This window comes from Pipistrellus kuhlii, unplaced genomic scaffold (assembly GCF_014108245.1).
Source record: "Pipistrellus kuhlii isolate mPipKuh1 unplaced genomic scaffold, mPipKuh1.p scaffold_m20_p_5, whole genome shotgun sequence".
Classification (NCBI taxonomy): Eukaryota; Metazoa; Chordata; class Mammalia; order Chiroptera; family Vespertilionidae; genus Pipistrellus; species Pipistrellus kuhlii.
In genome coordinates this window covers 18,846,909-18,871,961 of record NW_023425551.1, presented here as the reverse complement: position 1 = coordinate 18,871,961, position 25,053 = coordinate 18,846,909, and the positions used below count along the sequence as shown (strand labels likewise).

Below are 25,053 nucleotides of genomic sequence, written 5' to 3'. Positions count from 1 at the left end.
ATGCTTTTGAGATGGGAAGAGGATGTAGCAATGCAGAATGTTACTATACATTTCTGCATTATCTCATCTTAGGTGAAATATAATTTGAATATTATAAGATCATCTTAGATAACCCAAACTGAGGAGGAAAGTTAAAGCAGCAACTTTATGTCTGTATTTTAATATTTCATTCTTGAGCAAGTACAAATTTCTTTCTTGAATTTTCTTGCTTCCTATTCTTGGATTTTCTTCACCTCCTTCACAATCTCCATATCTAGTTTTTAATATCGTTCATCTTAACAAAGATTAGTTATCTAAAAAGATAGTTTTTAAAATTATAACGTTTTAAAACTAAAACCAGTTTGGCTCAGTGGAAAGAGCGTCAGTGTGCGGACTGAAAGGTCCCAGGTTCGATTCCGGTCAAGGGTATGTATAATACATTGTTTGCGGGCATATCCCCGGTGGGGGTGTGCAGGAGGCAACTGGTCGATGTAGCTCTCTCATCGATGTTTCTAGCTCTCTATCCCTCTCCTTTCCTCTCTGTGAAAAATCAATAAAATATATTTAAAAAAACCAACTATAACATTTTAGATGTAAATATTTATCAAGTTTACCTTAAATATAAAAACATTAAAAATCCAATATTTTAGAATCCAATAGTTAAAAATCAACTCATTTTATTCCTGAAGGTATTCCGGAATTACACCTCTGTGCTCCCACTTGTCCTGTTTAACAACCTCTTATAGTAGATAGGAAAGCTATTTTAAAGTCTGGACAACAGACAATTATGTGATACCATAATCAATAAAAAAAATAAAAAAATAAATGAAAAAAATAAATAAAAGAGTCAGTTTTTCAAATGAGGGCAGGCTTTCATTTCAAACTCATGACCAGATTTGGGAACCTCCCTCTGCTATGCAATGGTGGAGGGACTTTACCAAAATGTTGTCCTCTTGAAGGGGAGAGAATGGGGCAAAGGAGGGATGGTGGCCTCAGAGTAAACAAGGATTGAAGGAAAGCCTCTTCTCCTCATCTTTCTACAGATTCCACCAATCAGAAGTTCTTTCAATTCCATATTTTTTCTTTTCAAAATGTAGAGTTTGATGGAAAGAAGAGAGCAGGGGGTGGGTGGGGTGGGGAGATAGGAAGTCACAGTTCCACTTGGGTAGATATGAATTACTTAAACAGAAAATCAAATCTAAACCTGGGATGGCTCTCAGGAAATTCCCACGTGGATTGGAACCAGGGAAAAGAGATTGGACATTTTCAGTCCCAGAGGAATCAGACAGAGGACATTGCTGCATTACTTAGGGCCCACTGGGAAAACCTTTGTCTGGGACACCGAGGCCTGCAGCCCCCATTGGACTCTATTTATTTGTTTGGATTTTTCCGGTTCAGTCTGGTCTAGCTCTACACACCACACTTCCCAACCCTGAACCTACACAGTTGGGAGATGTGGTACAGAGACAGAGAAAAATATATGTACTAAGGATTGTTTTATAATCTCCTTCTTTTTCTCTTTATTATTGGTGTGCTGGTGTAGCATCCAGGGGATTTTCCTAGTCACTTAGTCCCCATCCCATTTTAAAAACAGGTATCTATGGTAACCACATTTTCCTGAGCTGAAAATCAGGACATATGATCTGACAAAATAGATGTGTTCTCATGACAACAGGATAGAATCTCTGAAATCAGCTTCATTGTGAAAATCCAGGTTGTGTGCTTAACAATGTGAATGTTTTCCTTTGGTGGTTTCAAGTGTCTTTAACAGGTGCCTGGCAAGTTTTTTCTATCCAGAGCTTAATGAAGTGGGTCAGTGGATTAGGAGCTTGGTCAGGGTGTATCCCTTTTGAATCACATTTAGGGAACCTCGGCAGGAGGGAGCCGGATCCGGAGAGGCCATTTCTGTCAAGGTTGCTCCTCCTCCCCTCTCCCAGCAATTCTGTGGCTTCACCTGCCTCGGATTCTTCCTGGCTTCCATTTTTTTATAACACCCCCTTTCCCTTTTTTGGGTAGGAATCACTTTAATTGCAAAAACAACAGAACAATATTAAGGAAAAAAAGGTCAACCAATAATCTCATAATTCCAACATACCTATTTTAAGGTTTGTAGATTCCAGTGGATTCTTTGTAACTAGATTAATGTTGTCCCTACTTCCCTAGGATTACTTCATCATATTTCATGGGTCTGAGGATTTGATTTGACCTTTAGTGATTGTAAGCATATCATTGAAGAAATATTTTTATTGTTGACAGTATTACTGATGACCCCTATTTCCCCCCCTTTACTCTCCCCTGCCCAGCCTCTATCCCTCCCATCCCCCTCCCTCCCACCCAGGCTTTCGCCACACGATTGTCTGTGTCCATGGGCTATGCATATAAATATGTAAGTTCTTTGGTTTATCTCTTTTCGACTGTAAGCATATCACTTTAACTTGCTCTGGTTTTCTTAGTTTTAAGCTTATCCTTTTCTGGTGCCCCTTTCTCTCCCAGTGTCATAGCATTAAGCTTTGAGGCTTTGAGATCTGCAACATTGTGAATACACTAAGCTGTCTGAGGCCTGTGGACTCTGGTGGAAAACATGAACTGGTACATGTCAGGGCCATTGCTTATAAGTAAAACTAGAGGCCCTATACACGAAATTCATGCAGGGGGTTTGGCCCTCACAGCTGCGGTGGCTGCTTCCCGAAGGATGGCCAGAAGGTCATTCAGCTGTTTGGTCTAAGTAGCCTATTACGCTTTTATTATTATAGATGTTAAAGTTCTGAGTGGTTTTAATTGGAGGGAACTGTAAGGAAAAGATGTGCTTTATACGTAGATGAAATTAGTTTAAGGAGTGATGGAAATTCTTACTGGGTCAAAAATATTTCCCCCCTAAGGTGCCTAAAATTTCCAGTTTGCTTTGCTTAATCTTATGTATAACTTTTTAAAGTAACAATTATTTTAGATTCATTAACATCACAGTTTAACAGTTCAGTGCAATGGACACTTGAGAGTGTGATTTAAGAGAGTGAGACTGAAGGTAAGTTTTGAAGGAGAGCAGAGAAGAGGCATAGCATGGCTGGCAGGGCCTGGCTGGATCTGGGCCTGGGCTCTGGAGACTGAATCCTGGGGAAGAGTCACAGTTATCCAAACTTGAAGGATCCTAAAGGCGGATTCTGCTGACTTCCCACCCGTTAAGTCCTAAAGAGAATGTGATCTAATCCGCTCTTCACCAGCAAACAGTTGATTCTTATTAAGTTCCTTCTACTCTATTTGGTTTAGATTTAATTCAGAAATATGAAGTTAATAAAAGTTAGTTAATGAAGTTAATAAAGGCTAGTTAAGGGTTTATAATAAAGCCTTCACCCAATTTTTCATTACTTCTCAATTGGTAATTACCCAGTAGATTAGTCATGATTACGGGTGTTTATTTGGACTCAGTCATTCACAGGTGCATTGATTAAAGCTCTAGTTTGGGCATTTCAAGCATTGTGTGTAGATCGTCTTTTCTTTGTGATTCTTGGCAGAGATACTGAAAATGTTCCTTTAAAATTAAAATTGAATTCAACTCACCAATTTGTATACTAGGAATTGAGTCTTTTTGTTGGTTACAGAGAGGACTGATTTCCAGTTCAAATTTCTGTTCAAGGTCACCTAAGAAGAAAGAAGAAACACATTGGTAATCTAGAACTTATGCAAATGAGTGTTGATAGTTTTATCAGCCTATTTGTGAATTGTGAATTACTGTTCTCTGCCTTGTTATCATTAGGAAGCCTTTTGCTTCCATTTGCTCTGTCTTGCTCTGGTAGCTTCTGTGAAAATTTAAAATATCAGAGTGTCAATGGCCATGTATAATAGGCTTGTTGTAAATAGCTGTGCTCTGGGACTAAAATAAACTTTTGAACAAGCTCTGTAAAAACAGGGACACGACTAATGGACATTCCTAACCTGAAATGCAAGTTCTGGCTTTAAGTTACAGGTTAAGAAAACAGATTTTATGCTTCTCCTCCACCTTTCACTCTTTCTGACCCTCGTCTGGTTTCACCTGAAAAACCAGAAATGATAAGAAGGTAGGAAATGGAGGCCAGGAACCAGAAAGTCTCATTCGAAGAGCATCTCAGTGTGCAGCTACAAAATTGATCAGAAATAAGGGTCTGATATCTTTAATTCTCATTCCTTAGACTTTTACTTAACATAACTGAAGGTTTAAAAAAGTGTAAAGTCAGAATGATAGTTCTTTTTAATACTTATGTCAGCTAGAAAACCAAAGGAGAAATGCATCACGCAAAGCTTTATCAAAATGCTTTTATTGGTTCTTCCTGAGGGTGAAAAATGGTGGGTAATTGCTACATTGGGAAAAACAATCCGGTTAATTAGTAGATAAGTTGGTCCTCAGAGCGTAGCCGGGTTTACAGATATGAATGTGTCTCTCCAAACCAGAGGAGCTAAAAATATAGCATTTTTACGTGCTCACTCACTGCCCTAAACATTTAACCTATGTAATTAACTTAATTATTTTACCTATGTAATTAACTAATTACTTACGATTAACCAATTATTTAAATCCTCATAACCACCTCATTATAATCCCCATTTGACAGATAAAGAAGTTGAGATGCAGGGAAAGGAAGTATGTTGATAGAGGTCACACTGTTAGGAAAGAGGAGAGCCGGGTTCCAACATAGGAAGTCAGGCTCCATTGTCTGCACTTAACCACTGAGGTAGAACCTCAGAGATGCCACATTTTCGTCATTTTCTCTAAGACTGCAGCTGTGCCTCGCCTGGTGTCTGTGTCCTGGTGATTCTCAAGAATAACGTGAGGCACTCACTCTGGCTTAACCTGAGGAGCTCAGGAAAGCAGGATGATGAAAACCTTCTGAGGACTGGGCATGTCAATGTTTAATATTGAATTGAATTTTCCTAAAGCCAGTTCTACGCCTTACCTTCCTGTTTCTGTTAATAGTGGTTTTTCAACCAATCTTGACACTTCGGATGAATTGATTTTTCCCTTTCGTTCACCCTCCACAATTGAGGCATCAAATCCTGTTTATTCTTCTCTTGCCTTCCCCCTATTACTTTCACTCTGCCTAACTCTAATCTGGTTGATAGAGAAGATACTAATCTGTACTTCCAACAGGACAGAGATTCTACTTCCTACAGGCATCAAGAGGAGGGGTGGAATCCTAACCCCCGTTCTCAAAATTTAACACCGTTTTCCTAATTTCATCTTTCTTTCTCTGTCTTCCACTTGATTACAGGGGATTTCCTTTGCTCAACATCACGAGTTATTAACCTGTTAACGGAGCGGGACGTATAAATACGTCAAACATAAACAATATTGGGTATGGGCAGGACATATGAATACGTCCTTGAAATATATGTTGCGCCCTGAAACAGGTGGGATGTATATTTCCAAACAACAAAGGTATTAGTCATCCATACATGTCTCGACATGAATTTAAGACATGGAGGGAATCAGTATAATTTCGCTAGTGAGAGTGGTGGACTTGTTCAACAGGAATTGTTTTGGAGTTAACACATGACTTACTGAATTAAGGGGATAGGATTCACTTAGATAATGTCTATAGGTCAATACATTTGGCTGAACTCTTGTGTCAAAACAATACAGACATTGTTGGAACAATGAGGATAAACAGAGTAGGAATCCCCAGTGAAATAAAAACAAAAAAATTACAGAAAAATGAACATTTAGTAAGATTCAAAGACAAACTTATGGTTTTAAAATGGAAGGATAAAAAAGATGTATTGATGCTCAGTTCTATTCATAATGACAAAAAGACAATGATTGAAAGAGAGGAAGAAGGCAAGAAAAACCGAATGTTGTCCTGGATTATAACAAGAATATGGGCGGCGTAGATTTGGGAGATGGAGTTACGGTGGCCTGCATGGCTGCCCGTAATAGGGTAAAAAAGTTTCATAAAAAATCTTTTTCTACGATTGATATGTGCTGCTTCAATGCATATATTACATACAAAAAAGATAAAGGTCATTTGGATCGATTACACTTTTTGATAGGGTGTGTAGAGAAATTGGTAGATAACAACATAGTGAAAACCCATCCAAAGATATCAAGCAGCTCTACATCTAAACCATCACGCTTAGTTGAGAGGCATTTTCCAGAACAAATGAAAAGCGATATAGGAAAAACTAAATCCAGGAAATGCTGAGTTTGCTACAAAAAAGGTATTAGGAAAGAATCTACATACTGGTGTCCAGATTGTAAGGTAGCACTATGTATCAACAATTGTTTTAAAATATATCACACGGAAGTTGAGTTTTGAATTTTTACATCTATATTTTAATTTTTTAAACTCAATATTTCTATTTTATTTGTGTGCTTTTGTTTATTGTTTTGTAATTGTTAAATTTTTATATTTTTTATTGTGTATCGAAATAAAAAATATATATTTTTTGTAATCTTTATAATTGTAAAATTTATAATTTTTTAATTCAATGTTTCCATTTTTTTGTTGGTATTCTTTTCTATTTGTTTGTAATTTTGTATTTTCCTTTCTGCTTTATATATAAACAAAAATATATATTTCATAGTCTTTTAATTTATTTTAAGTATAAATAAAAAAAAATAAATATGAAATTACATCCTCCAGGCGTGACGTACTGACATGTCCTAGTGAAAGAGTATGCGCCTGTTACATGTTGCATAATTAAAAAGGGAATTCCCTGGTTAACAGGTTAAAGATACTTTGGATGGGACTATTAGCAGTCTGTGGAAGCCCAAATACAGAAAGTCATGTAGTTTGGATGGCAAGAGTCTGCTTTCTCCTCTTAAACTGGCTGAACTTCTGTTAGACCAACAAGCAATCCTTTATAATAATCCTATATAATAAAAGGGTAATATGCAAATTGACCCTAATGGCAGAATGATCAGGAATGACTGGTTGCTAGGATGCGCACTGACCACCAAGGGGCAGATACTCAATGTAGGAACTGCCCCCTGGTGATCAGTGCGCTCCTACAGAGGGAGCTCTGCTCAGCCACCAACTGGGCTGACTCAGGCTGCCAGCGCAGCTGGGGTGGTGGGAGCCTCTCCCGCCTCCTCAGCAGTGCTAAGGACATCCGAGTGCCAGCATAGGCCCTATCCCCCAGGGAGTGGGCCTAAGCTGACAGGTGGACATTTCCCAAGGGCTCCCGGGCTGCCAGAGGGATGTCTGACTGCCAGCTTAGGCCTGATTCCCCAGAGGGCAGGCCTAAACTGGCAGGTGGACATCCTCTGGGGGGTCAAGACTGCGAGCGAGTGCAGGCTGGGCTGAGCGATCCCCTCCTCCCCCTCTATGCACAAATTTTTGTGCATGGGGCCTCTAGTTAAATAACAAGGACCCAATATGCCCTCTCCCACCTTCTCTCTCTGCCAGGGAACATGCCAGAGCAAAGGGCATGGAAGCTCACTTTTAGTGATCAGGGTTACAGATGTTCTAGGTTGTTCCTCTTATGAGGCTGCATGTGTGTATACTCTGAGAACAACAACCAGTTTTTGGCAGAAATCTTATAGGTTATTTTTCTTGGTTGATCCCATTTACTGTGCACTTAGACAGCAACTTTGATTCACCAACTGCGTGGACCTTACAATCTGTCCAAGTGACATGGTCCCCGTGTTGCTCATAATCCAAATAAAGGTGCAGGCTAAGCAAAGGAAGGGCAGCCAATGCCAATGGGAGCACATGATTGAGTCAAAGCCAAGAGGGACAGAGGAGAATCTCTTCTCTTTCCCATTGCTTAATTTCCAAGAATGAAGGACCTAGTCTTCCTCTCACTCTGCTACTCCAGTATTTTCTACATCACACGGTAAAGAAAGTATTTATCTTATAAAATCTGAAACCTCTCTGCTCCAATTCCATCCAATTCCCTTTTCCACTCCCCCTTCAGTGGAGATTTTCTATCACGAGCAACTAGAACTAACCTTCTGATTTGTAACTACTGACACCCAAATGCAGTGAAATGACACAGATTGTGGGAGCCACGTGAGCCCTTTTCCTCTGAGTGAACGAGGCGGTGAGCAGAGCCTTTTGGCCCCACACAACCCAATCCACTCTGCTTTGTCTTCTGTCCTTGGGACCATTACGAGGTCACTGACACATCTTTAGACAGAGGCTTCTCCAAAAGGCTCACTGTTGCTACTTGACCTCCCCGCAGAGCTGGTATGTGGGACACTTCAGGCCTTTATTTGTTCTCAGCCTCTCACACCCGATGCCGTCACTAACATCAGGGCACTGTTGCGCCTGAACAAACATCCCGAGCACTGAAACCGGGCCTGGAGAAACAGACTGTGCGTAAAGGCTGAAATCCCCCACAGCGGCAAGGTCCTGCTCAAATTCGGTGCCTTATTTCCGAAGGAGTCTGATCTCTTAAAAATTGTACCCTAACTTGGGGCCATTTGACTTTTCATGTGTCTCTGGAAGAGGATGGAATGAATTCTTGGTCAGCGATGCTCTGTTTCATTATTAGCTTTACTTGAGAAGGTGAGGGGAAAGGAACACAAAAGGAGCTAAGGCCTCCGTCAGAGTGGAAAACATTGACCGCAAACGGCTTTTTAGGTTTTAGGCTGTGTCAGCTCATTAAAATGAAGGTCAGGGTAAAAATCAGACTGTCCCTCACCGTTTTTATATCCACAGAGGGAAACCATTAAAAAAATATATATTCCGTTCTCACTCACTTTTATTGCACCTCATTACTACCTGTTTCTGTAATAAGTCAATGTTATTTATTTTGAAATTATTTCCAAAAAAGGGATGGATGGCTTGCGAGAGAGTTAGAGAAAGGTTAGGATAATAAGAGCTGATGAAAGAACAAATGTCATGACAGATTAGCCACTTCCTGTTTTATTAGGACAGATGCCTGAAAGGAGGAGGGGCCGTGAAGACGCAGCTGTAGGTTCGCAAACTAACCTTGCCTGTAGAACTCTTCACAGACCCTTTCACTCCACTGCTTGCTCATCTCCCAGATTCTGCAGGGGTTGCAAATGTCAGCACACTTCAAGGCAATCTGAGAAGTGACAGGGCAGGCAGGGACTGTCAGACAGTGATCTTTCAGCAGCAAATGCGCCCCAAGCCCAGGGGGCTGTGCCACCCACCAGAGCGCCTCGTGGTGCCAGGCCCGTGTCCACTCAGGGCCTCCCTCATGTGTCTCTTCAGGAAACAACACTTCTTCACCGCACACAAACCCTTCATTCAGAATCCCCACTTTATAGCAGTGAGAAGGAGAGAAGAGCCACCATCCAAGGACACGGAGCTTTCTGGAGGAGACGTGGGCTGTGCTGGCCAAGGAAAGCCAGGGCCAGGTTCCTTCTGCCGCCCCACCGCTGTCAGGGAGGGAGGCCGCCGGGGCCCCAGCCAGGCGCAAGTGAGATCATCTGGACCTCACTCTCACAGTGGCCAGAATGGCCAACCACATACATCACTTCAATGATGTGTGTTTGCATTTATGTCCTCGTGTCTGTGTGTGTGAGCAAGCTCAGACTGCCGGCCAGGCAGCTAAGTCATATCGAGCTAGGAGTGTTTTATTTGCAGAACTAAATCAAGGCCTCTTGGCTTGCCTCAGACTGGCCTGGCTCCGGGATGTCACTTTCTCAGTGACGTTAATCCTAGGAGGATTACCTTGAATTCCCAGAGAAGTAGATTCTGCCCCTCACCACCAGCGGCAGAGAGACCACAGCCCAGATGGGCTCGCTCCTGTGGAATGTCTTGCCCACCAGTAAGGTCTCTTTTGACCCAGTTCCCTGGTATTATAGAGCTGCTAACAGTGTTGATTTCTGGGAGAGCCTGGGTTATATTAAATTGCAAATTTGGTTGCTTCTCTATTTCTTGGTTAATGGGGGCACTAGTACATGTTGGAGTAGGTAAGGGGCAGAAGTCCCTTCCAAATTTTGCCCTTTAGGGATTTTTTTGTGTGTGTGTTGTGTGTGTTAACTACCTTTCCCTTTGAAATACAAGTGCTCAGGCCAAATCTTTCAGCTACTCACAACTTGCCTCCAGTCTCTAAAATCAGACCCTGGTTGATCTCTGTGGCACTCAGGGAAGAGAAGACTAATTTGGGTAGAAGGAAGAAGATTCAGGGTTGCAGCTGGGAGGAGAGCGTTTTTTTCTGGGAAGGATGGGGCACTTTGCACAGCTAGGGGGCAGCATGGAGGCCTGGAGCAGAAAACACTGCACAGTTCAGTCTGCCGCCTGCAGCGCCATCTCTATGGTTTAAGTTGGCTTATTTAGATGAGTCCAGGGTCCATCCATTCAGTCTTTTGTGCCAAAAAGGAAGACAAAAGAAAATGGAAGATCAAGAAGAAGGCCCTGGTTTGATACCAACTCAGAGTTGTACTTCTGCCGTCCACATCTCCTCTTTTTCTCAGGTTGCAAGTGGCTTCTTGCCATAGGATGACATGACATAGAAAGGGTTTAATTATTGGAGCCTAAAAATAAAAATGCTAAGACTAGGTAAACATGTTGGAGCCTCAGATGAAAATATGACTTTAGGCAGTAATGGCTTTAAGTAAAGCAGGGCTTGATTTAAATAGGTTTTAGGTAAAGGCAGGCTACTTGCTTCTTAATTTTTTATTGGTGCCGTAGTTAACATAATATACCTTTGTGTTACAGAAACAGCCGATTAAAACTGCACAGGTATCACAGTGGTTAATTTTATGTCAAGCAACAGAACGTGGTAGATTCTTACTGTGTGCAAATGCCCAGAGGGGTGGCGACTTTGTGGTGAAGCAGTTACCAAACAAGGAAGAGTGAGATATTATCAACTTACTGACACGAAACCCAGATTTTGCTTGCTTGGAAACCACTTAAAAAATTTCATGTGTCTCAAAGCTTTTAACAAAGTAGGTCACTGCTCTAACGTATACCATGGAAGGTACTCCTTCGGTGATAACATGATTGATCGTGTCCCTACCCAGCAAGTATATTGGCTTTGTTGTTGTTGTTTACCTGGAGCAGAAAGTGCCTGTCGTGTACATCCTCCAGCCTTAAGTCTTTATTTTGGAGGTGAGCTTTCAATCTGGTCAAAAATTCATTCTGCCGGTTGATGTCTGTTGCCAAGATCAAGGAGCCCAGTTGCTGTTCAATATCCTGTCTGCATCCACAAGAATGAAAGAGAAAACACACACAGAGAAAAATCCTTTTGAGGAGGGTGATTGATTCTGTCATCAACAGGTGGCTTGCAATCCCATTCCTGCCTTTGATATTGTTTATTAAACAAAGTTCCAGTGCCTCACAGAGCAAGAGTGAATTTCTCACCCACCATCGCTTCTGCCCTCAGACCAAGAACTGTGGAGAGTGATGGAAACCCGGGTGAACAAAGTTGCAATAGTTGATACATTCTCAGAGCTCCCATGGGTGGACAAACTGAAAGCCAAGTTGAAATGTATGTTTTAAGGAGGACACAAAAAGTTTCACAGAGTCACAGGAGTTTGGGTTATGCTTTTATAGAGCCAAAACAAGCTCAAACATTCAGATTTTCATGGGGAAAGAAAAGTGCATAATAACAATAATAATGAAGACATAGTAGTGACTGGTACTGTGGGATGGAAAGATTGATAGATGGAAAAAAACCCCAGGTAGGCTGGAAAGAGATACTGGAACTTAAAAATGATAGTGGTTAAGGCACCATTAAAAATCGATGGGCAAACAATATATTAATAAAAAATGGTATAGAGAGAATGGGATATTTTTGGAAAATAAAATGAAAGTGTCAATCTGAGGGTTGTCATGCAAATCCTTAAAGTTTTAATATGAATTTCCTTGATTACTAATGAGGTAGGACATGTTTTCATGTCTTTATTTGCCATTGATATTTCTTCTTTTGTAAAATTTCTATTATTCTATAGTGTTGTCTCTCTTTGGTTTACTGATTCTGAGAGTTTTAAAATATTTTTTCAATAGTAGTCATTTAGCAATTATGTGTTGCAAGTATCTTCTTCCATAATATGGCCTGGCTTTCTACTTTTTAAAAATGATGTGTTTTGGTAAAATAAAGTCTTAATTTTTAGTGTAGCTTAGTCTATAAGTTTTTAAATTTATGGGTAAGCTAATTCTTTTCTGAACTTTCCATAGTTTGTACAGTTAACCTTTACTTTCAAAATCAGAAAAATTATTTTAAAGCATTTACACAAGGATAGAAGGAATAATCATGATTATGATGATTATAAATTTCATTATAAAGTCCTTTCACATATATGATTGCATACCAGTTATCCTTTTAGCAAAAGAAAAGATTCCATAAATAAATAAAAAATGTGGTACTTTTGTTTGGAATCCATACGGATGAATAGGAGTATCTTAGGAAAGAAATACTAGGAAACACAGAGAATTAATGTGGGCATTGTCTGGACAAGTTCTCTGTTTTTCCTTTTGTTTTGTTTTTTTCCTGTCCTCATTCTCCCCTCCCTTCTCCTTTCTTTCTTTAGCTGACCCTGCTACTAACCTCCCATTTCATCTCCTTCTTACTTGATTTCTTGTTCTATAATAGTTTGTAGTTCTTTTTGCATTTCCCTGATCTTTGCAATGTGTTGTTTTAGTGAAAGGCACAAGCTTTGATCCCATGCATGAGGACTGCTTTTTAGTTTCTGGGAGTAAAAAGTTATCAGGACTGAAGTTCTTCCTGCAAATTCAACATTCCTCTGGGTGCTAGGAAACAGCATGAGATAGTATCAGATGGCCAGGAATAAACCCAAGGAGTCCAGAGCATAATGCCTGTTATGGGGAGACATAAACTGACCTTAAGCTGTGTGCCCTTCAGAAAGAAGGGTACTGAGGTCTATTTATTTACTTCTCTCTTAGCTACCTTGGGTTCTGTGCATTTTAATTACACAGATCAGAATTTGTGCTATCCTAGGGAGACAGTACAGCAGCTACCTTGGGGCCACGTGTGCAGTGAGGCAAGGGCCTTGGCCTTGGATTGAGTAGGACTCGGCCTGAATACTCCGGCTAATACAGCAGACCAGGAAACTAGTATTTCCCATTCTGTTTAAAATACGTAAATTGATGGAGAAAAAATTGCTGGGGCCAACGCAGTTACTTAACAAAAGATATTTTAGAGAAAAAAAAATATTCTGACTTTTATTTTCATGGAGACTGGCAATTACGAAACAAACTTCATTGAACTAGTCTTAAAGCTAGCTTGAGAACTCCTGTGTTCCTTTTTGATAAACATTTATTATTTGGGTCTACACAGGAGGACGATTTTGTTAACATAAAAGACAGGAATTTGGCAAAGCAGAGTGTTGATGCTGAAGAGTGTGAAAGGGGAGAGCTGTTTATTCTCCTTTTCCTGACGTTGGGTCACAGACCATCCAAGGCCTTTCAGAGCTCGGAGAGACTCTGGTTTCTGGGTTGCCGTAACTGACATGAATCTCCTCCGGCAGACAATGCAGAGTGCAGGCAGGAAGCACAACTAGCTGGCTCCTTGCCATTAACCCAGGGGGGGTCTCAAGTGCGCCCTAGAGAAAGCGGCTTATCTCTAATGCGTGGACATCAGTGTGTTTCATCTCTGCACTACTTACGTCATTTCCTTTGGCAAGTGAGCAAGAAGCCTGGATTCTCGGAGCATGCCAATTGTAGATCGCCAGTGGTGATTCTCCAGCACAGACATATTCTAGAGAGAAAATTAAAGCTATAAACGAGAGAGAAGCTACCTACGGATCTTTCATGGTGAACACAGCTTCCCCGAGGCCAGCACTTTCCCTCTTTGATAACAAAGAGGCAGACTGAAAAAGCAACACAAAATAAAAACAATCACAGGGCCTATTCTTAAGGCAACACTGATGACAGGACAGTGGCCCTTGCTGGTCCTGCGGTGGAGGACTGAACGAAGCTCTATTTCTAGTGTCATTCACTTCTGCTTTAGCCACTGTTTTTGCTAGCTTGGTCAGGCAACACTCAATGTAGAAGAAAGAAAGTGAAGCAGATACAAATAGGTAGTAATGGATACCATAGGGCTCTGTGCATAAGATACACCAAGATTGTACTGCTCAACCAAATAGAGGCAGACTCAGTCTCTTTGATCTACTGCACTCACATTGTTTCTCAACGCACATAAGAAACCTTCTCCGTAAACCACCTGGGAAGCTGATGACATACTACTGGGACTTCTGAGTCCCAGTCAATACAGTGTTGGGTAGGTGGGTTTGTACTGATTAATATTCATGCACACTAAGTTTGGAAACCACTGCAATAGGAACAGCTCTGTCAGTAATCTTTATGACCTAGTACTTTGGCACTTAGCCCATTAGTTCTCAGTTTGAATCTACAATTGCTTCCTTGTTCAATTATCTTGATATTCTTTTCCTTGTAGGAACCTTTACTATGTTCAGTCTCTCCTTTGATCCTACTTGTTATCTTAAATATGCTGCTTGTCTGAACATTAACTATTTAAATAATGAATATTTCTTACAATCCAGTGGTTTATTTCAGTTAGCAAACATTACGGCCTTACCACTGACTTGATATGTAGAATGGGACTCATCTAGCCCCTTGGGAATCATTGTGCTCTATTTCCTTCTTTGTTCATGTATTCCTTGTCCCTTTTGTCTCAAGTGGAGGTTATAAAACTTTGAGAAAAATACAGGAAGATAGCACTCATTAAAAGTGAGGAGAAATTACCTGATTCTGCTTAGATGAGGTACCTAGCGCTAGTTAAATTCATGAATATAGAAAAAATGGTGGTTCCAGGGGCTGGGGAAATAGGGAGTTATTTTTTAATGGGTGCACCTTCAGTTTTGCAAATTATAAAGAGTTCTAGAGAGGGATGGTGGTGGTGACTGCACAGCAATGTAAATGCACACTTAAGGTGGTTAACATGGTAAATTTTATACTGTTATTGTGCCACAATGAAATGAAAAAGGTGAGGGGAAAGAAGCAAAGAAAACAACACGGATACTAAATGGAGAGAGAGAAAGAAATATTCCATCATTATGCCCTCGTTGCTGTAACGGAGCCACCCATATAATGTTGAACTTTTTCAGGAAGTGAGAAAAGAGAACCTCTGTGTGTAACACAGTCAAGGATCTATTAGGAAAAAGCAAGTTCAAGAAAACTGACACTATATTTGGTTCTGAAACCAGACGGCAATTTCTCTCCAGGACTTTGCAGAATTTAGTTCCATGAGGCAGAGTCTGATACTGACCTTCTGTATGGGCTGTTTTATTGCTATTCATTCCTCTCCTTGCCAAAGAGTCATTATTTGTTATTTATCACTTGACTATGTTGGAACCGGTGATGAGATTTTGTTACTTTTATCAACTGGTCTATTATCTCCTTTTGGGCATGAGCCACACACAACAAAAGAGACTGTTTATTAGAAATAACATGCTAGACTAATTTGTTTTGACTGTCAAGATTTATGAGAGAAGAGAGTGATAGGTTAGTGTGATGTAACAGATGTGCTATCTTGGGGTGACATATAATTCCGTAACTCATGAGCGGTCACTTGCAAGACAAATTCAAGTGAAACGAGTGTCTTCATGTGAGTTTTTCAATGGGCTGGAAAACTGTAACAAGACCTGATGATAAATGACACCATATCTCTGATGAGTAGGACAAAAGTGTCTGAAGGCTTGCTTTAAGCATTGTTATTTATGTCAGCGTGATTTAACGTCTTCATTAATAATCTTCCCAAAGACAGAATAAAAGGGTACTTGGAAATTTGCGGGCGAAACCATATTTGGAGATGAGCACCAGGGAGATGGAAAGAAATGGAGTGGGCCTGGAAGCTGGCACAGAATGAAAGACAATGGCGCACTCGATTATAAACAGAACATTTCTGGGGGCAGCCACTATAAATAAAAGTATGTTTTGGCTAGAACTGTGTTGGAAGTAGGGGTACGTCAGTGGATCCCAGAGAATAAGAAAAGAAGGGAAGCGGAACTAACAATTATGAAGCACCCAGTTTACATGATCTCATTTAATCTCTACATAACTCTACTATTTTCATCATTGACTTAAAGGCAATGTAGTTTCAGGTTTCACCAAGAGTTTGCATAGCTAGTGAGTGCTGAGGAAGGCCTTAAACACAGGCCTGCCAGTTGTCAGGACCTAAGCTTTGCACACACCTCTTGCTGCCTCCCAAGAATTTTCTCTGTGGGGCCACATCCAAACATTCAGAAGCCTGACATTTACAAACTGAAGAATGCTTGTAGTGATGCTTACTCCTCCAAAAATAATGTATAGTCGATGCTTTAAAAGTTCATGGTTGCTTGTTTTAATTAGATGTTAGTCTGTAAACCCAACTTGGAATATTTCCCTCCAAATTTGGTTTCATTGTGAAAAACCCTGTAGTTTGAATGTTATGAGTTGAGTAGATTTAGGTTGTATTGAGGGAGAACTCATCTTCTAGTCACACTCAGTCCTCACACCCAATCAGTCTCTGAGACCTGAGTATGAGGTAGTTGGTTCTTCGAACATGACATCACTTATGTCTACCCGTTTCTGTCATTGCAGGGCTTCCTTCAGTCCACACTCCTAAGCTGTCAGAATGTGGCTTGTTTATTTGACAGAATTTCCTACTGTGTCCCTAATCAATGGTTGAAACATAAATTAATATGTATTGAGTGCTACTATTATGCCAGGTGCTATGGCAGGCACAGGGGATCCAATGATTAATGACAAAATTGCCGCCCCCAGGAGTTCACTGACTTCATAGGTTCCTGGGCTGATGCTCACCCACTGAGCCACACCAGCTGGGTCACATTTCTTTTTTCTTTTTTCTTTTTTCTGAGACAAACCATTACCATTTGTTAGGAAAGACCTTCTTGGTTCTCCAAAGAGAACTGACAGCTCCCTCTTCTATTAGTTCCACACCCCAATTCAAGCTTCTTTCTATCCCAGTGCCTAAAAGTCCTTGTAACAACTTTGTTCACTGGCCTTGCTCTCATGTGTCAGTGATCTGCACAGGTTTATTTACTCTTGAAAATAATTTTTAAAAACTATGCTTTCCCTATACTTCTTTCTTTCTTTTATTTTATTATTTATTATTATTTTTAGCTGTTTTTCTATACTTCATTATATAAAATATTTTCTCTTATTTATTTGAAAAAAAAAACACAACCTTTATTGCTGAAAGTATTGGTACCTAAAATCACAAATTTCCATGGTAACAAAAGATGTAATGTTCTGCATATTTGTAAATATTGAATTTTAATGTAAAGTCATAACATTCTTTTATACATTAAATATATCTAAGGGAATCTAAAAACCAATGGCACTTAATGCCCATTCATCACCCATAGAAAAAAGACACACATGAATAATTTTTCTTTAAGTCAAAAATTATAAATGGATTCTTTTCCCTCTAGAATTTATATTTCCACTCTATGTCCCCATAGAATTTTATTTTATGTAGTAAAATAATACATTCTATTATTTTATTGTCACCCTATCACATTTTTCTGCAACAAAAATAAGTATATGCATTGAAATTTTAACTAAACAAATTTTCCTAACCTCAGTCTCTAAGTATTTGTAACTAACTATCAAAATACACTTATATTACAAATGTGAAAAAATAATTTGCTTAAGAATAAAAATGTATTAGAGATGCATCTATTTATGAGAAGTTTGGGAGAGTTATAGTGCCTCAGTCATAGGAGACTTCCTTTAATATTTTCATTGTTCCTTTGTTTTTTTCTCACACGGAGGTAGTATGTGATATTGGTACAACCGGAGCAATATGCAACCTGCACCATTGGTAAGAGCTTTGTCTTGTGAAGTGGGGACAGGGTGATTGGGAAAGGATGGAAAAATAGGACTGGCTTGACTGCCTTACAAGCACATTCCTGGCAGGTCAGTTTAAGGACCTGAAAACGGGTTCTGTCAGCACTATTCATGCCCAGGCCCCTTAGGAAGTCTTCAAGTATCCCCACGGGCACACAGGCCTTGTCGAGACCGGCTGCCATACATAATTGCCATGGAGAGCAGGGAGCATATCTTATTCATCTTTGTGCCAGCATGTGGCACAGTGCCATTTAAAAAGTAAATATTTGTTGAGTGGATACTGAATAAATAATTTCCAAAACCTGAAAGTCCAGTAGCTGCAAAAGTTTAAGTAACTGCTAAAAGAAAAAGAGTCCTGTTGAAACTTTGGTCAATAGCTGATAGAAGCCAGACTTGGGATCTTTTGTTATGAAATCCTTAGACTTAAGTATAAAAGCCTAAGAGATTTAAAAATTATAGCAATAAGCACTCTCCTACTACTCATCCATAGGCAATTAGGAACAGGTAAATGACTCCAGAAATAACATATATCAGATAGATTTGTCAATTATCTATAATAATAAGAGGGTAATATGCTAATTAGACCAGAAGTCATTCCGGATGAAGCTGGGGCTGGAGGGAAGCCTGGGTCCCAGGTACCAGAGGGGAACTGGTGCTGGCAGCTGGGGGAAGAAAGGCCTACTCTTGCATGGATTTTATGCATTGGGCCTCTAATAAGATATAAAGTAAGAAAATAATTATAAAGAAATTTTCAATCAATGCTTCTCATTCTTTGTTGGACCCTGCTGTAGGGTAGCAAGAATGTTACAAGCAGCAGGAGCAGCTACTAAGTGGACAGTGGGGGTGCATGTCTTGGCTCCATGGTCTCCCTGATCTGTGTGCTAGTCCTTTTGCCTGTCATGTTTCTACACTGGTTTCTGAGTTCCTTGCTACATGTGTCCAGTGTGTTCATGGGTCCATCCATCTACACACCTACTTATCCAACAAACTTCCCACCATCCCACAGCGTTCACTGGACACCAGAAACCTGTTGGATGCTGAGGATATAGCAGGGTTAAGTGGGTGTCCAGGAGCTTGCAGACTATGGGGATGTGGACATTGAGACAAACAGTGGCAGGTTTGAGATAAAACACTGTGATAGAGGAAGAAATAGAGGGCTGTGAGATTGCATATGAGGGACATGGAAGATGGATGTTGAAAGAAATATCTTTCAGGAGGAAGATATGTCCAAGTTGAGATAGAAGGAATAAGTGAGTTAGCAAAGAGTTTAGGCCATGAAGAGGGAATATATTTCATTAAAATAGGCAGAAGAAAGAGCACATATTGAAGAATAAAAATGTATTAGAGATGCATCTATTTATGAGAAGTTTGAGGAACTTCTGTTGTAAGTAAGAGGAACCCTATCTAATATACTACATACTTTCTTAGCTATTTTCTGTTTCCCCTAGTGGGAAGCAGGGATTTTTATTTGTTCTGTTCATCTCCTGTATTCCCAGAACCCGGCATGTGTTAAGCACTCGAACATTTGTTGAAGGAAAAAGGGAAAGGGTGATATGTTCGGGACTTAGAGAGAAGTTCAGATGGAATGATGCACAGAGGCATAGTTGAGTAATGACGGCAAGTGAAGCTGGAAAGTATAACAGGGTCAGATCAAAACAGGATCTGTAAATTGTGCTGACATTTAGATTTAATCCTGAGGGTAGTGGGATTTTAAGTGAGCATCTATGGGTCAGATTTGAGCTTCAGCCAAGGAACAGTGGGAGCCAGGCCAGCCTGAATGTAGACAAGACAATGATGTTGGGTGTCCTGCACTAGGGGAGAGGCTGGGGTGAGCATGTTGGATTGTACAGGTGTCTCACAGGGAATAGCCAGAGTTACCTGTCTCCCACTCTGCTCCAGTAGGCCCACCTGCTTTCATAGTGGCTCAGAGAACAATATCATAAAAGGTAGGGGTGAATGAAAGGAGAAAATTATCAGAAATGCTCATGGATACCTGAGCATAGGATGCGATGATACCGTTCTGTGGAAATCTGGAACTGTTTTGGACTCCCACCTAGGGTACCACATCTGTCTACCTTTAAGAGTATCCCCCCAACAATTTCACATTATCCCAGAGAAGGTTTGTTCTAGTGTTGCAAACTCTTCATATTTGCAGTTTTAAGAATAATCTTGACTTTTAAAGCTGAAACAGTGAATAACCACCCTTGTGTCACAAAACCTATTAGAACTTTAATTTGGAATAAATAAAACCCTTAAATCCCCTATAGCAAAACCTTTCTTTTTCTTTGTGTCTGAGTTTTTAAGTACTATCTACTCTAAGAACAAAACAACCCTTCTGTTTCCCCAATAATAACATAGCTGGCATTTAGTAAACCACCAATACAGGTTAAAATTAAATCAAATTTAATTTCTATTTGTCAAAGGAAACCTGGCAGAGCAGGTTTGCTATTGTACAAGGCGGCTTGAAACTTTTGTCCCTTCCCTGTCCCGTGGGCCCCCCCCCCCCCCCAATCTCCTCCTACCTCCCAGGCTATTTATTGGACACTTTCTTTGATTAAAATACACAGGATGATGTTGCTAAACTGAGTCTGGTGTTCAAAGGGAGTCAGAGTTAATTACTCTTTTAAACCAGAGATTATGGGAAGAAAAACAACATGAACATAGTCTGTTTTCCTTTTTAATTGCTCATGAAACAGAAGCAAGACTCCAGGAGATAATGAAGTGGCTGAGCTCTCCCTTAACAAGCCAAGTGGTCTCCTTGGCAATGCTGCACAAATCCCAGCCCAGGAGGTCTCAGAGGAATAAGACCTTCGCCTTTGGAGAAACTGCGGCACTGCTACGTTTACCGCCTGTTTGAAGATATCGCTCTTTTGTCTGACCTACACCTGCCCACACCTCTGCTCAAGGAGCCTGGACATCCACTGCTGTCCAAGGGGCGGGCCCGTGTTCGGATCAGGGCCACGGACATGCCACGTACCAGCTACCTCACCATGAACAGCAGAAACTTCACTAAGCAGAAAATCAAATTTGAGTCTCCTTCTTAATATTTTCACAACATTTGCCCAAACACCTTTGCTACTGCAGGAATCGTGAGGTTACATATCACCTTGGTGGTTGCTTGTTTGAGAAGAGGCCATAGGACCAGGTGGAAAAAACACTTCTGGTTCTGTCAGCTCCATATTTACGGTTCAGAGTCATCAAAATAATAAAAAGTGGTTAAAAATATGCTGACCTCCTCCAAGTGTTTGTGATAAGTGACTAAGGAAATGATTATAAATTTCAGCAAGACAGTTTAAAATGTAATAAATATGAAGTTTTATGCAGCAGTTAATTATTACTTTATTCATTAGGTTGCTCTGTCTTTAGTTCATACATAGTTGGACTCCATCAAAGGGAATTCAATTTTAAATGAAACTAAAAGTGATTTCTTTTGCAGTGGTAATAATACCATATCTGATTTAATGCTCACTTTGCCCAATGTGTGGGGTTGCAGGGTAGAGGGACAGAAGATAAATTATGGGTTCTAGCTTTCATCTGCTCTTTCCCTCTCAGTCCCACCATGGACACCTGGACTGTTTCCACTCTGATGAGAGAGGTGCTAGGTGGAAATGTCTTGACTTGAACTTGGGTTGAAAGTTCAGCTAGTGAGTCCAGCCCAGACACAGACAATAGGAGAGAGACCCTAGACCCAGCCTTTATCCAGCTGCCCTGGCTCTCTCTTTGTCTCAGGGCATAAACACAGGCTAGGCATTTTGTAACAATCTTAGGTATCCGAACTAAAAGAACATAGCCAACAAAAGGAGGGGGAGGAAGTCCTTTCATTTTATCTCATTTATAGTAAATGTGGATTGTAGTAATCACGCACAGGGTGTTCTCAAAGCCACATAATTCCCAGCACATCCTTTCTATTGTATTTTTGTTAACCAAATGTGAGTGCATGTTCCTGTATAATTTCACAATATATTGTATAATATATGTAGTGTGTGTACATAAATATATTTTCCTTCATTACCATGGTTCTTAATGTTTTCTGAATCTAGAATTCATTTTTATTTATTTATTTATTTATTTTTTATTTTTTTAAAATATATTTTTATTGATTTTGTACAGAGAGGAAGGGAGAGAGATAGAGAGTTAGAAACATCGATGAGAGAGAGTCATCAATCAGCTGCCTCTTGCACACTCCCTACTGGGGATATGCCCGCAACCAAGGTACATGCCCTTGACCAGAATCGAACCCGGGACCCTTCAGTCCCCAAGCCGACGCTCTATCCATTGAGCCAAACCGGTTTCGGCTGAATCTAGAATTCATTTTAAAATATGAGTCTTAGTGATGGGTCCTCTCCCTAAAAAATATGCATAGATACATACTCAAAATCTGCATGTAACTTCCTAAAAGTTCATGTTTCAACCACAGACCCTTGGTAGGTTAAAAGGCTACAGTTCTAACATTTAAAAAAATATCACGTGTTGTTAATGGTCTCACTCAGCTTATATGTTATGTACCATGATTTTTCCTCTTGAAATTGAAAACCTGGAGACCTATGCCAGTTCCTCGTCTACAGTTTACGCAGTGTGGGGATTTTCTGACCCAGGTCCTTTTCGGTACAGCTAATCTACAGGGAATTTATCAGACACTGATCTGAGAGTAGGGTGTGTTCATGGCAGGACAATGCTCAGCTAAGGCCATGGGGACAGTCCATTTCCAGTTATTATGGAGTTGTGGGTTTTAATCACAAAAGTACACCAGACTGTGCTGTTTCTCAATGACCTCCAAAATGTTACTTAAAATGTTATACATGCTTCAAGGCCCAGTTTACACCATGCATTCTCCATGAGTTTTTTTTTCTTTCAGAAACTATCTGCAGAATCAATTACTACCTTCCAACTACACTCTCTCACTGTCTATTATAGAGGACTTAGCAAAATCTCCTGCTTTAAGCCACTGATATCTAATCTTCTTGTCTCCCTACCTGTAATAGGATGACTTAGGGGAGAGCTCTTAGTTTCCTGCACACAGTAGGTAATGTATGTAAGTTTTAGAGGCAGTGTGCATAGTGTGTAGGCACTTCTGCTCTGGAGACAAAAGATTGAGTTCTAATCCTAGCTTTGTCATTAATTAGCTGTTTATTTTAACCTTTCTATAAAACAGGTATGATAATAATACCCAACTAACTGGGCTACTGTGAAGATTAAATATTATAATACATAAGAAGCATTTAGCACAGCATTGGAATTATAGTGAGTGTTGAATAAAGGTCAGTTACATACTTTTTACAACTGATTTTAACAGGGAATTTATCTTTTGCGAGTTCCTTCAGGTAGTCAACAATGGTATATAGCCAAATATTAAAGGCAGTATCAGTTTTGGGGGCAGAATTGAAATCTCATTGGGCTGATAAAAAGTTTCATATTGGAAGTAATTTTATAATACTGGCTTGCATTCATCATGCTTTTATAACATAAAGACATAGATCTCTAGCCTCCAAGAGATTCTAAGACCAATCGAGCAGGATACTGATGAAGATACTGTCTTGAATGTGGTTTTGAGCCCTGTATCCCAATTTTTCTCTGGACATTGTCTAAAGTACCCTTTTCTTTTCTATCAAAGATTAGATGCTGATAAATTCACTATTAGAAAAAAATAATAGCTCACTTTATTATAGTAATATCTTTGGATGCAAAGAACAACACAGGCATTTACTTTTCAAAGACTTTTTTAAAAAAGCTTTTTCAAAGTGTGATTAAATTTTCTTGGATTTTTGCACATCTGAGTATGAACAAATGTTTTAGGGCAGAGATTATATGTTATTCATGTTTGTATGTCTAGATCCTATATAGGCAATATAGGCAATAGTTGCTGATGAAAAATATACATAACTATATGTTGTATTGAAAAGGCTGGAAAATTTGCTTGTATTGGAATGTTAATAAAAATTACTTAAACTATTTGTACTTCAAAGGTTTGGATAAGGAATCCATTTTGGAGAACATTTTTTAATATCTAAAAAGGATAGATTGGAGTATCTTGTTTTTGAGAATCAATTTTTGTTAATTAGCAGTGAGTACTTAATTCTTTATTATTGATGAAATTCTATACTTACTTTCTTGTTTTTTATGTCTTTAATGTCTGCTTTATTTCTGACTTCTATCTAAATGTGAATTCATTATGTGTCTTATATATAGTTACTACATGCCAAAGTACAGTATGATGAATCTAATTTTTATGTATAAATTGCCCAATAGCAATAATACTCTCAAACTCCCATTGATATAATTTACTTGATGATGAGAAATTGGAATTATATAAGCATTTAGATTATTTGGGAATAGATTAAGTAACCAATTACATTGATTGATTCCCCTCCCTCCCTTTCTCCCTCCCTCCCTCCCTCCCTCCCTCCCTCCCTCCCTCCTTCCCTCCCTCCCTCCCTCCCTCCCTCCCTCCCTCCCTCCCTCCTTTCCTTCCTTCCTTCCTTCCTTCCTTCCTTCCTTCCTTCCTTCCTTCCTTCCTTCCTTCCTTCCTTCCTTCCTTCCTTCCTTCCTTCTTTCCTCCTTTCCTCCCTCCCTCTCTCCCTTTCTTTCTTTTCTTTTAATTTTTTAGTTTATCATCAAAAGACTTTCTTAGTTCTGTCATCCTGTCCCCTCTATATGACCATATCTATCCCAGCTCCAGGTGCTGGCTGACAGCCCAGGGAAGCCCAGTGCTGAAATACATACCAGGTGGAACCTTGGAATACTAGTTTCTCCTTATGCCCAAAGCGAATCAACTGGATGGAGAAAGGCTTTTGAAAATGTGCCTTTTGTGCTTTGTTGGAAATAAATGAATTCTTAAGCTGCAACATCTTGTAGAAAGAAGCTGTTTTATGGGGGGGATCTGTCAGGAGTTCTTTCAGCACTAAATTTTTTTCCCGAAAGGTCTACTAAAATTGAGATCAATAATTTTCTTGTATGTAATGATTTTGTGAATGACAACCAAAGGTCTCCAAATAATCCTGTTGAAAATTATGGGGATAATTCATTTATGACATATGGCTTAATATGTGAAACAATATCATGGGTGAAAATTCTCTTGGCCAATCTTCTCATGCTGCTGAACTATTTTTTTTTTTTTTAACAATGTCTATTGTCTTTGATAAAATACTTCTTACTCACAGGTCTATAAAATACAGAAATGGCCCTAGAAACGTAAATCTGAATTAGGGTTGCACTTGAGCAATACCATTTATAGAAGTCCTACAAGCACTAGCTTCAACTGGCCATGGTATATGAGATAATTTCCAGGGACACAGATATTCTCAGACTATCAGAGAGTAGGGATCCTGCTTGACTTCTAATAATTTCAAATCTGCTT

The 25,053-nt window shown here is 39.8% G+C and overlaps 1 protein-coding gene across 2 annotated transcripts in view; it reads right to left on the bottom strand.

The window, feature by feature from the left end:
- The window catches only part of PDE7B (phosphodiesterase 7B), a 263,815-nt gene that overhangs the window by 4,920 nt on the left and 233,842 nt on the right, over positions 1-25,053 (bottom strand). For both annotated transcript variants that reach the window (XM_036415211.2, XM_036415212.2), the window contains 4 exons: positions 13,493-13,584; positions 10,920-11,064; positions 8,886-8,982; positions 3,535-3,615 (listed from right to left, as the gene is read on the bottom strand). In XM_036415211.2, coding sequence (XP_036271104.1) covers positions 3,535-3,615; positions 8,886-8,982; positions 10,920-11,064; positions 13,493-13,584 — 415 coding nt within the window. The remainder of the gene's footprint in view (positions 1-3,534; positions 3,616-8,885; positions 8,983-10,919; positions 11,065-13,492; positions 13,585-25,053) is intronic.